At 37.1% G+C, this 13,853-nt stretch overlaps 1 protein-coding gene across 4 annotated transcripts in view; it reads right to left on the bottom strand.

The window, feature by feature from the left end:
- adat1 (adenosine deaminase tRNA specific 1) overlaps positions 1-13,853 on the bottom strand; it is a 67,610-nt gene that overhangs the window by 20,957 nt on the left and 32,800 nt on the right. For all 4 annotated transcript variants that reach the window (XM_072596010.1, XM_072596009.1, XM_072596011.1 and 1 more), the window contains 4 exons: positions 11,519-12,218; positions 8,441-8,586; positions 4,310-4,409; positions 10-96 (listed from right to left, as the gene is read on the bottom strand). In XM_072596010.1, coding sequence (XP_072452111.1) covers positions 10-96; positions 4,310-4,409; positions 8,441-8,586; positions 11,519-12,218 — 1,033 coding nt within the window. The remainder of the gene's footprint in view (positions 1-9; positions 97-4,309; positions 4,410-8,440; positions 8,587-11,518; positions 12,219-13,853) is intronic.

Below are 13,853 nucleotides of genomic sequence, written 5' to 3'. Positions count from 1 at the left end.
AAGACTTACTGAAGGGATATTGGACGGCCTTCTTCGGAAAGATAGTTCAGCAGGGCTCTGAATTCGTTGAAGAGCTCTGCCTTGCAAATTTTACACCTGCAAATAAAGATGCAATTTTACACCTTTGTACAAAGCATCAGGTTGATTGCTAGTAGAGATACAACCCTATTGCATTGTGACTGCCAATTCCTAACCAATCCAGAGAACGTGAGCATAAAAGTTTAGTAGAATTTAAAGGGATCCTCACTTAGCTGCAAAGATATCCAAGACATTTTGCTTGCAATGGATTTTTTTCTATGATGACATTACAAAATGGATATGTTTTCTGTGGGCTAATGCATGAAAAGGTGTGTTTCTCTATGAAGGGAGTCACAGAATGGCCAATTTTACTATCAAGATCTATCACCGACAGCCACAGACAGCCTTGTGTAGTAAGGCAGCTTTGAGCTCCTTTATTTTTGTTTCCTACTGTCTTCACATGATTCAAGTAACTTGTCAGTTTCCTTTCATAGAACATCTAACTAATGTCACATCTGCTGCAGCAAACATTTCCATTGCTTTCTCTACGTGGACAACCAGAAGGTCGTTTAAGGTATTTTAGCACATTTGTAGGTTTCCCCAGTTGTTTGTGACATTGTCTTGAGCTACATCAGCCTGTGGACTGCTTTACATGCCAGGAGAAAGTAAGGACTGCAGATACTGGAGAGTAAGAATCAAAAGGTATGGTGCTGGAAAAGCGTAGCAGATCTGACAGCATCTGAGGAGCAGGAGAGTTGACATTTCAGACATAAGTCTTTCATCAAGAATGTGAAGGGGAAAGGGGTTAAGAGATAAATAGCGGGTGAGGGTGGGGGTGGGGCTGGGGGTAGGTGGGAAGGCAACAGGTGAATGCAGGTGGGAGGTAATTGTGATAGGGCAGTGGGGAGGTTCAGATGGTCACTATAGAAGGTTACTACAGAAATGTGACTCTTTTAAATGCCCTCTGAAATGGCCCACTAAGCCATGCAGAAGGAATGGACAATAAATGTTGGTCCTGCAAGCGACACCCATGAAAGAATAAATAGAAAAAAACTTTATGTCCCTTGCATATAAAGATTGCTTTAAAAGATCTATAACTTTACCCTTTTACACCATACTTACACAAGAATGATTAACTAAATATGAGATCCTACTGTGCCCCTCTTAACTATTCTCCTTTCTAATCGAGACCCACCCCAATGAGAAAGTCTCAAAGTGATTTCACAAATGAAATGCTTCTTGTCTGCAATCTATAGGACCGTAAGCCTGAGATGCAGACTGCACAAAATTGACAGCTGCCAGGAACATCTGGCCCAGCTAGTTACCCGGCATCCAACTGGGCAATGATTTAGTGGCTGGTGAGAATGCAGACATGCTGTCATCCTGACAGCAACAATATGTTCCATTCACATTTCCTGACAAACCCTTGTTTTTCTGGCTACAACTCAGGAATTGCTTTAGCTTTATGAAAGACTGCATACCTGAATCCTGAAGTCTCTATGCTCTCCTAGCTTTAAAGCTTCGCTATTCAATATACATTTCTATCTATGTTATTTCAAACTCTGAAACATTATCAATGATTTCATCCCCTTTGATAACCACCAGCATTAACTACAAACACCTATGTGATCCAGTTGAGCTTCTGGACCCATACTGAAGGCCCAGGGATTTACCTGCTTAGATTAGATCACTTCCCCTTCCTCCTAAAAAGCCCTACTTAAAATTCACTTTCTTGGTCAAGCATTTGGTCACACCTTCAGCTTTACCTATTACCTTCCTTGACTCAGCACCCCATTTTCCTTGACTCAGCATCCAGTGCAGAATGAAGTACACCTCCAACTAAAGTTGTAGTTATGTTCCTGCAAATTGCAACATTAAATTAAACGACTTTATGTGAAGCATGGTTTCCTATAAGAATCAACAGTGAAGCCAGAGTTAAGTTTCTGTGGCCAAATTTGCTCAGAAAAATACAATGTAGAGGTTGACGTGCTGTTTCATATGTGTGCATGATTATGATCCTAGCTGAAAGAACATTCAAAATAATAAATAAATCATTAAATGTAAAAGAAATTCCATACAATTTTGTACTTCAGATCCTTTCTCATCAGCAAACAACTTTGAAACTTCAAGTTAACATGGTGTTGTAAAGACAAATATATTTCTGGACTGTGGACTAAAAAAATGGGTAAGTGAGTGCTTTAAACCTATGGAAGATATATGTTGTATCTACATTCTGCTTATTTAAGCAGTGGGGGAGAATATTAGACACTTTGGCTCCAAGGGCGTGTCAGGGGTTTTTCAATCTGAGTCTGTTGCGTGTTCAGGATTAATCAGCATAGTAACAATCTTTTGATTGCTTCTTGGGTGAGTACCATATAAGTATTTAATCAGTACAGCATAAACACCCAGTCTGTGAAAGAGAAGACATCTTTTTCTCCCATCAGTAGTGGGAGTAAAAGAAAATCTGGAGCAGCTAGCTACCCACTGCTAATTCCTTTCTTGAAAGGGAAAATGGGGGGAAAATCCCTCACAGACACTGAAATGGCATGCTGAATGAAAGGTTGAGAACTAATATGTCCACAACCCTGTAACCTCATCAAAAAGTTGAAAGGAATCATAAAGGAACTGAAGGAAACCGACTCATCAGTGGCTGTAATCTGGACTGGCGCCAGAACTGTGCTTCACTAACTCTTTTTTTGTTCTTTCCCCACCTGTAAAACTTGTATCTTGTTTTGTTCTGTACAAATGTTTGTATGAATAGATAATGAGTTGGTTAACTCAGTTGCAAAAAAATGAGTTTAAGTTATAGAGTGTTAAATAGCAAAAGCTTACTTTCTGCCGTCAGTTAAAAACAATTTGTGCGTAATAAATAGCTGTTTTCTTTTTAAGTACAGAAACTTGATGAGTGTGTTCACCTGTCAGAAAAATTGAAGTCTTTGGATTGTTCATTTAAATCCTTTCACATTTATGACTCTTAGCGGAGCTTGATTTCCAATGCATCACCCCATTGAGTCATGACTTGTCACAGTTTACATTTATAAATGTCAGCAGTCATAAATAACTTTTAAAATAAGTGTAAGAACATAGAAGAAATTCAACATAAATATAATTATGATAAATGTTAAAATAAAACTAATACAAGTAGAAAAGCAGTAAAGAAAAGTGAAAGGCAGTGGAAATAAATGCAAATACCAAATATAGCTAAAGGAATATATTAAAAAGACATAATTAAGGACATTCTTATCTGACTGCATGCAACTTTCAACAAGATAGGTTAATTGATATAATAAATATATCAAAAATATAAATAAATGAACATTATCAGCTAGCTATCATGAAGTTGTGGCTAAAAGGTAACCAAGACTGGGATCTGAATATTCAAGGGTACCTGACATTTAGGAAGGTCATGCATGAAAAGGAAAAGGAGGAGTGGCAGTGCTGACAATAGATTATGGGATAAATACGTAGGAACGCGGAGAATAGAAAAGGCGTAGGCCATTCAGCACTTTGAGCCATTCAATATGATCATGGCTGATCATGCAATTCAGAACTCTGTTTTTACTTTCTCCCCATACCTTTGATCCCTTTAGCTCGAGGAACTACATCTAACTCCTTCTTGAAAATATTCAATGCTTTGGCCTCAACTGCTTTTGTGTGGCAGAGAGTTACACAGGCTCATCATTCTCTGAGTGAAGAAATTTCAGTCCTAAATGATTTATTTCATTTCCTTAGACTGTGACCCCTGGTTCAGGACTCCCTAGCCATCGGGAATGTCCTTCCTACGTTTACCCTGTCTAGTTCTGTTAGAATGTTGTAAGTTTCTGAGATCCCCCATCATGCTTCTAAATACCAGTTATCCATCCCAAAATCAGTCTGGTAAACCTTCATGGCATGCCCTCTATACCAGAACATCTTTTCTCGGATAAGGAGACCAAAACTGCTCACAATACTGCAGATGTGATCTCTGCAAAGGCTGGCAAAGTAAGATGACTGATAGGCAGGAAGCCTATCAGGGCAGGGACCATGTTATGCAGGGAGCTAGGTGAGGCAGCAAGAACTAATTACAAGCGGGGGTGGGGAGCTTATATTGGTGCCATAAGATTTTGCCCACCTAAATCAGAATCACAGACTTTTTCAGAGGTTCCTGGGAATTTTGCACCTAAAGTTCAGATGTACTAGACAACTCCCATGGGCACTTCCATAGGTCACAACCTGCACCTTGTGTCATACAACAGGGAGACCAAAAGATCCAGATCATTATTTCATTGAACAAAAATGTATTACTCTGTACCTTGCCTGTGGTGTTCCATGAATCTTTTTTGTTGCTCCTTGTTTAAAGCCATTTACACAGACATCCAATGGCTGATGTGGAACAGCACACCAACTTATTGCTGTAAGAGGTTGAAAACAATGCATTTCTGCTTAACTGTATCACAATCGCTTTGTATGGTAATGTCGTCATTAATTAACTATTGCATACACATAGTTTATTATCTATTCACATCAAGAATTAAATTGTGCACAGTAAATTGAGTTGCATGAGAAAACCATCATATAAGAACATTAAGGTGCTACGTCCTGAAAATGAAAATACATACATTTATAATTAAAGCTACAACATTTTTAGCGAAAGGGACTGTGAAAAAGAATTGCCTCCTTCCTCTGCTAACTACCAATGTTAGGTATTCAAGATGGAAGGGCTGGGGCTGACAGAAAGTAATACAGTACCCACTCCAGTTGAAAATCTAGTACCAGGACTACCATAAAGGGCTGAATGACCTCCTCCTGTGTTGTACTGTATTATAATTTTACATTTGTCACCTCGCAAATTTCACTGGTGACATGTTACACATCACTCTCGGAACTATTTGTTACTTAATTGTATACTTATTTATAAACTTGCAACCATCCTGTATAAGAAACATTTATGCATTTGGCAAAATCCACATAGAATTGCATAAAAATGTATGGAACTTCACAGAAAATTAGCACTGTTTAGCCGAATCATGCCGCTGTTATAGCTCCACTGAGTTTTCTCCCAAACTTTCTTAATCAACTTTATCATATAACCCATCTATTTCTTTCTCCCTTGTAAGCTTAGCTAGCATCCCCTTTAAAGTATATGTACTATTCGTCTCAACCACCTTCTGCAGTAGCAAGTTCCACATTCACATTGATCTTTGGGTAAAGAAGGGTTTTTTTTAAATTTCCTATTGGATTTTTTGGTGACCATTTTGCATTGATGACTTTGAGTTTTTATTTTTGCTTTTTCACTTGAGGGATATGGGTGTTGCTGGCTGGCCAGAATATATTATCTGTCCCTAGTTGCCCTTGAGAAGGTGATGGTGAGCTGCCTTCTTAAACTGCTGCAGTCCATGTACTGTAAGTTGACTCACAATGCCCTTAGGGAGGAAATTCCAGGATTTTCACCCAGCAATACATAAAGAACAATATTTCCAAATCAGGATGGTGAATGGCTTGAAGGGGTCTGTTGTAGGTGATACTGTTCCCATGTATCTGTTGCCCTTGTCCTTCTCGATGTAAGTGGTTGTGGGTTTGGAAGGTGCTATTATTGGATCTTTGTCAAATTTCTGCAGTGCATCTTGTAGATAGTACACACTGCTTCTACTGAGTGGTAGTGGAGGGAACAGATGTTTGTGGATGCAGTGCCAATCTGCTTTGGGTGGTGTCAAGCTTGAGTGTTGTAGGAGCTGCACCCATCCAGGTAAGTATGGAGTATTCTATCACTCCTGACTTGTGCTTTATAGATGGTGGACAAGCTTTGAGGAGTCAGGAGATGAGTTACTCACAGTAGTATTACTAGCATCTGAACTGCTCTTGTAGCCACTGTACTTAATGGCGAGTCCAGTTGAGTTTCTACTCAATGGTAATCCCCAGGATGTTGATAGTGGGGGAATTCAGTGATGGCAACACCAATGGATGTCAAGGCATGGTGGTTACATTGTCTCTTATTGGAGATGGTCATTGCCTGGCATTTGTGTGGTGTAAATGTTTGCATGTCTCCACAAATAGTATTGCATTTTGCTTTATGAAGCATCTCACATTTTTAAAAAGCTAATTTGTCAAACTTCTCTTTTTAAACAAAGAAACCTAGCATCTTAATCCTTTCCTGATAGGTATAACCTCAGTATTTTTTACATCCTTTCCAATGTATTTACATCCTTTCTTTAATATGGCAACTGAAATAATACAAAGTATTCAGGTTTATAAGATATTAATTAAGTTAACATTTTTTCTGCTTAATCTTGTTTACAAAGCAAATAGGAAAACTAAGCCCATACAAACGTGTATTGCAATCATATCAATTACTTCACCAGCAGTAATGTGAAGACCTGAAAATAAGCTCACCATTGGTGATGCCCAACTTTATTGTTCAGTCAGCTTTAATCAGAAGCGATTAGTTACAGGATTATCTTTAATTGCAAATATTTATTTATAAAGAGTCAATAATTATAGTGATTTCCCTTTGTTACAACAGTGACTACACACCAAAATAGAATTCATAAAACTTGTTAAATGCTTTGTGATACAAAAGACTTGAACTATGCTATTTCAAGTTTTAGTTTTGATTCATAATCAAAAAGCTGGCTTCAATTATAAATGCTTTACTAAACATAATTTATCTAAAACAAATATTCTGAAGAAAGTGACTTGGATTTTGTATGGGTTATAATAAAGGTTAACAGCATTATAATGGAGTAAATGGACAGCAGTGACTGGCACCCATACTTAATGAAGAAATCAGGAAGTTGCTTGTCTCCTGTCTCCACAGGCTGTGTTATAAGAATCTTTGCCATTGGAATCAGCATTGAAAGATATGCAATGCCCGAATTTGGAATACCTGCCCATTAGTTTACTATGAAAGACTGCAGAATAGATTAGGGTGAATGAATATAGAATCATTAAGTGTACATGGTTTGAAAGGTGATAATTACAACAAAAGAATTTCTTTGGCTCTGCTATTTAATTTTGGAAGTGCTGAGTTTAATTCATTTAGAAATTAGTTATATAATTTTTTGTGGTTTTCTTTTTGTCATTTATTTCTCTTAATCCTGTTATGTAACAGGCCAGACCCCCCTCAAAATATTTCAACAAAGTTTCATTGTGCATTCGGTGGCTAAGTGGTTAGCACTGCTGCATCACAATGCCAGGGTCATGGGTTCAATTCTCGCCTCAGACGACTGTCTGCGTGGAGTTTGCACATTCTCCCTGCATGTGCGTGAGTTTCCTCTGGGTGATCTGGTTTTCTCCCACAATCCAAAGATGTGCAACTTAGGTGAATTGGTCATGCTAAATTGCTCATAGTTTTCAGGGATATGTAGGCTAGGTGCGCTAATCAGGGGTACATGTAGAGTAATAGGACAGGGGGAATGGGTCTGGGTGGGTTACTGTTCGGAGGATCGATGTGGACTTGTTGGGAAAAGTGGCCTGTTTCCACACTATAGTGATTCTATGACGATAGCCTAGACCCTAACTCTTTCTTATTTTAAAGTCAGATGTGAGGTGGAGGTTCCAGGTGTGATGCAACTGGTCAAATCACTTGGCGTTCAGCAAAGTAGAACTTATTTAAACACTACAGTTGAAACATGAACAACAAAAAGCAGAATTTAGAATAAACTAACTACTGGAAAACCCAACTGACCTGATACAGTAACTATTACTAATTAACTGTTCCAGTACAGTAGCATCCCATGAACACCCTCCTTGGCAAAAAGATAAATTCAAACACAGATTCTTATATGCAGGAGAGAACAACATCCAGAGTGAGATTTCAGAGAAACTCAGAGGAATCCTGTACTGAAGTTTGCAACTCTTCTGGACTCACACATCTTGTGACTGCTACAGCAAAAAAAACTAGAAAGCCTGAACTGGCCGCTCCCCTTCCACTGTTAAATTTCATAGACTTTTCGGCACCTCTGTCTTCACAACCTCTCTTCAAAAAAAAGGATAAAATTACCTTTTGAAAGTGACAGTATTGTCACAATCCCATCCATCATTCCTAATCTTTATTTTCCTTCCTATATATAAATTAAATCTCATTTAAATGTTCCGTTTATACTTCCTTGTTTAGACATTGTGTGCTTTAATGAGGATTTTACTATCAGATTAACTGAACTGCTTTACTTATTCTTGCTTTGTTAATGAATAAATACCAAACAGTCTGTATAGGATACCATAATGAATCAAAAAAAAAGAAGGCCCATGAAAATTCTGCAGGCAGCTGTTGGTAAAGTCAATGGTTGGTGCTTTTCCAGCACAATGTAGAATACAACTAAATATAGCACAAACAAGGAAATATGACTACTGTATACGAGGGGTATATAAATTCTGTTATTCCAAATGCCATTGCAAAAAATGCTATAGTATTTAAAAGGTTAATGATTCAAAAATTGTTCTCTACCTGCAGCACAAGGTACAAATTTATCTTTATTGGGGACAGAGCTGCATTGTACTGAGTGGCGACCATGCACAAACTCCAACTGTGACTGGAGTAGCATTACATCTTGAACTCTGAAGTCTTTTGGGAGTGAGGTAATGTGGCGACATCTGGTGGAACACAAGAGGAAAAGAAACAGTAATGATTTGTTTTGGTAAAGTTCAAATGATTATATCCACAAATAGCTTTCACTTTAACACACAGTAAAACTCAAGTGCGGCAGATGATACTTGGCTTTCATGCCATTTCTTTAATGACAATTCACTGAACAATAAGCAAACTTCTGTTGCAGCAGAATGACAGCTCGACTATGTGCAACAGTCTTACATGGGTTAAGGTATAAGGTTGCTCCTTATTTAAGAAACTTTAAAAACTCAGCTCTATTCCAAGTTTCTGGAGAATTGTACTAATTTTGCAAATCTAATGGCAACCAGAACTAGAGTTGAGAAATTCTCCATTTTTAATAGATTCAACATTTAAGTAAAGTAAGGGTTAAGCTACCCATTGGCAGTATGATGAGATACAATGTACCCATGTTGAAGCTGTAAAATGCCCAATCGTTTGCACACTTTAGCTTCAAAGTATCTGTTAACTAGCTAAAGGCTGTATGGAACTCAAACAAAACAACAACAGAAATGTGGTCCTAATATAGTTATAGTCATTCATACTGAGTAATAAAAAATTATAACAGATGTTGGGAAAATGGTACCTAAGTCTCCACGAATAAAGAATAAACTTGCATTTATATAGCTTCATATATGACCTTAAAATATTCTGAAGTTCTTCTCAATGAATTAATTATTTTTTGAAGAGTGGTCATAGTCATAACGTAGGAAATATTGAGCCAATTTTGGACACAACAATGATTCCCAAACAACAGAGACAAATCTTGATGTTGGTTAAAGGAAAAATGATGGCCAGTCTCACCTAAAAGACTACACTTCTGACAGTGCAATTTTTGTACTATTCCAGTACTGCTCTAAATTATTAACCAAAGTTACATGCTTATGTGTCTGGAGAAGAACTTGAAACATAGAGTCAGTGCTAAAGACTCATGCCAGTCAAAGATCATTTGAAGACGGAAGTGAACTCTGACCATCATTTCTCATTCCACAATATTCTAGTAATTTATTTCATAATTTCAAGATAGAGATTAAATTATAATCTGTATTGCCTTAATCCTTAATATTGAAGAATATTGTAGAAAAATTTCACAAAGAAAATTATAGAAGAAATTGCTTTGGATATATCTTACAATGGATTACTTCACTATATGGAATGTAATTGATTCCTGGCAATTTATTTTTCAATTTTGATACAAAAGGGAAGCATACATAATTCATAAATACCAAGGGAGATGTGGGTATTTAGAGCCCTCTTTAAAGTTTTGTCTTATATTTATTTTTTAGCCTTCAGCACTTTACCAATAAAAGCAAAAAGTCCTGCATGTTAACAAGATTGCAATTAATTCTAAAAGTGCAAAGTTTTTGTGCATCTTACTGTTAATAGATAACCTGTGTTTACTACATTCTTTTTCCCCCTCTCAGGAATTTAATGTCTGTTGCTAATGTTTAGATCATGCAATCTGCTACAAACTAATTGATATAGGAAGTGCAAGTAGAAAGCTCAACCTCAGCATCTCATTACTGTAATAGATAGTGGACAGCCTTAGAAAGTTATGCTTTCACATATGGCAAAAAATATATAAGTAACTAGTGACACCCAATCATGATTACGAGTATTAAATACACGGAGGAACAAGAAGACAGCGTTACCACAGTGCTTTTCTGTGTCTGTCAAATAATTCAAGTGAAAAATTATAAGAAATTATATAAAAGTATGGTCACAACTCTAGCCACAAATTTATGCCTTTTTGTTTCTGTTAGCGTCTGATAACAAACATCGTTTATGATGCAGTGTAAACATTAATTTCCAAGCAGTGGAAAGTGAAGCCAAGACAGCAGAGTGAAATAAGCCAAATAAATTTTCTTCCCGCACAGCCTGGAAATCACTCTGTTTTCATTTGGCAAAATCAAAATTTAAGCAAAAATCTTATACTTATTAATACTTGTACCCATTAATCTTCAGAAGCAGTTGTCACCAAGTAAAAACAGATAACTGTCAATTCCAATGACAGTTTTACATTCCTCAGATTTGACAGAGGTTCTCCAAAAGCAACCAATTATGGGGAATGTTTTCAATTTTTTGATGCATAGCTAATCAATATCTTGCAATAAAATGGAAAGCAAAGCTGCTACATTGCAATGAAAGTGAGTATTGATAAGATATAAAGGGACTGTTGTTTAAATTCATGTAGCTATGGATCTGAAGATAGAACTCAAAACAGCGAAGCATGACTACAAAATACACTGCAACTTCTCAGTGCTAGTCAACTGATGGTTTCTTTCAGAGTGCCAAATTAAACTTGTAAGAACCAAGTTTGAGAGCAGTTAGGTGTTGTTGACTCATATCCACTGGGAAGGAACGGAGACAGCCAAAACAGTTCAGTTTTGGATCTTTACCAAATTTAGAAAAAAAGAGACTTTTATTCCATTCATTTAGGTCAGATTTAAAATAGACAGCAAAAGAAAAAGTAGTCTCCCGGGCTCACAGTTTACCTAGTCCCAACAGTAATCTTTATTATTCAGTTTTTAATCATGGATTGTATTTTCTGTTTCAGCCATGATGCAATCCTACTTAGTTGGGATGGCAGCCAAGCAAGTCATAGACGCCACTGAGATTTTTAAAATGAAAAGTCGATTGGATTTAGCCAACAGGTTCTGATAAAGAAATATTCAATGCACTGGCCTTGCAAAAAGATATACAATTCATGAAATATCATTGAAAACAGTTATATTTGGAGCTAAATATACAACACAGTTAACAATTATGCTTAAAATTTTGAATTATGCAAGATGAACCACAAATTGGATTAATAGATTAATTAACTAATTGCAATTATTTGGATTAGGCTGAACTATCATTTATGCAGACAGGCCAGAATACCTTATGTTATTTACAGAAATAACTTATTATTAATACCTATCCAATATAGCTCTCTTCATTGTCTTTTCACTGTATGGACACTGTCCGACTACAATAGAAGAGAAATACACAGGTTCCTCAAAGAAATGCATGAGCAGTGCTCCTTGACAGCCAAGGATGTTCCAACGAGCAAGTTTATCACTGCAGGACATTGATAATGTCCTGTCACCTCTACCTGGCTTCACCCTCAATGATCCTACGCAGTGGTAATTAATTCCAGGTTCAAAGGGATCTTGAAGACCCCCTGGTACACATTTAGCTCCAGTTCGATATATGTCTGAAACAGTGATTTGCATGTCTCTGGTCTCATCTGCATCCTTTGCAGCCATGTTGTGAGATACATTCTCAAGGCTGTTCGTATGCGTTACGTGCGCTGTATTATTGTTTATCCTGACATCAATTCCTCCTTCTGCAGACGGATTACTGGGTTTTCTTTCAGGAATACTGCTACAGCCAGATGTACAGTATTCACTTCCATCAATCCTTTTTACTCTTTTAACAGGAACCTCCATGGCACTTTCATCACACTTTCGTTTTGTGACTAGTGTGTGCTCTTCAATATTTAAGAATTGTGTATTTTTAGTATTTTCATTATCTTGAACAGTGATACTTCTCTGTTCACCAATTTCCTTTGCTCTCAGGTTTGGAGAAGGTCTGATCTCACATTCTGCCTTTGGGATAATAGATGCATCACCACCTGCAAAACCAACAGCTAAAGGTTTATTTTGAAGTCACTTAGAAGTTTTAAATTATTTATATTATCTTCAAAATTTCACAGGATAAAATACATCAGAGTTCAGGAACCTCATAACAAGCTGATTGAATTACACAAATGAAAATATTGGGTTAACTAAAGAATGCCTAAAATCGCTGAACATAAATTGCAATAAACAAACATTCCTTTAAGACACAAAAACCCCATTGAAAAAGTGACAGAAAAGAGGTGAGAACAATACAGCACAGGAATAGCCCCTTCAGCTGTCCAAGCCTGTGCCAACACATTTTGTCCTTCCATACTAAAACTGTCTTCACTCACAGGATCCGTATCCCTTTATTCTGTTCCTATTCATATATTCGTCCAGGTGTTTCTTGAATGCTGCTATTGTGTCTGCTTCCACACCTCCTCTGGCAGCATATTCCAGGCACAGACCACCCTTTGAATGAAAAGCGTGCCTTACACATCTCTTTTAAACTTCCTCTCCTCGTACCTTGAATCTATGTCCTCCAGCAATTGACCACTCCACCCTAGGAAAAGGCCTCAAAGTTTCCACTCTATCTTTGCCATCACAATCTTACAAACTTGTATCAACCTCCCATGTTCCAGAGAAAACAAATCCACTCTAGCAAACCTTTCATAGTTAAAATTCCCCATTTCAGGCAATATCCTTTTCTGTACCCTCTCCAAAGCATCCATATCCTTCTGGTAGTGTGATGACCAGAACTGTACGCAATATTCTAAGTGTGCCCTAAGTAGAGTTCGATAAAACTGCAGCATAACTTGCTTATCCTTATACTCAATGCCCCTTCCAATGAAGACAAGCATGTCATACGCCTTTATCTTATCTACCTGTGCTACCACCTTCAATGATCTATGGACCTGCATATCCAGATCCCTCTGCATATCTATAGTTCTAAGGGTTCTGTCATTCACTGTATAATTTCCACCTGTACTTAACCTTCCAAAGTGCATCATTTCACAAATAAGAGTTAAATATTGCATTAAATTTAAAGGGGCAGCTTATAATGCTGCTAAGAATAGTACAGCCCAAAAGACGCTTAAAAAGAGATTATAAACCTTTTTCAAATGGTATATAGACAGGAACAGATTCGTGAAAGTGGATATTAGCCCATTATAGACACAGTCAGGTGAAGTTATAATGTGAATAACAAAATGGTTGACACTTTGAGCAAATCCCTTATTTAGTCTTTAAGGTAAAAGACATGAAAACATTGAGAAAAATAAAGTGACAGTGATGATTTTAGATCAGGAAAAGTCAAGAAATACTAATGAAGACATTTATGAACTAAGTTACAAAACAAATTGTCCTCGATTTAACAAACTGTATTCTAAGATTTTAAAAAGATAGCTGTAGAAATGGTGCTACATTCGCTTTGACCGTTCATAATTTCTTAGATTCTAGAACAGTTTAATGGTAGCAAACACAACCCTACAGAAAGGAGGAACAGTGAATTGGGAAAATATAGATGAGTTAGCCTAATATCGGAAGGCAAACTGCTAGAATCTATTACAGACATAATAACAGAGCACCGAGAACATCATAACGATACCTCTCAAACTCAACGCAGATTTGTGAAAACATAGAACATAGAA

The sequence above is a fragment of the Chiloscyllium punctatum genome, chromosome 26 (assembly GCF_047496795.1).
Source record: "Chiloscyllium punctatum isolate Juve2018m chromosome 26, sChiPun1.3, whole genome shotgun sequence".
Classification (NCBI taxonomy): Eukaryota; Metazoa; Chordata; class Chondrichthyes; order Orectolobiformes; family Hemiscylliidae; genus Chiloscyllium; species Chiloscyllium punctatum.
This window is presented reverse-complemented; position numbering and strand designations above follow the sequence as displayed.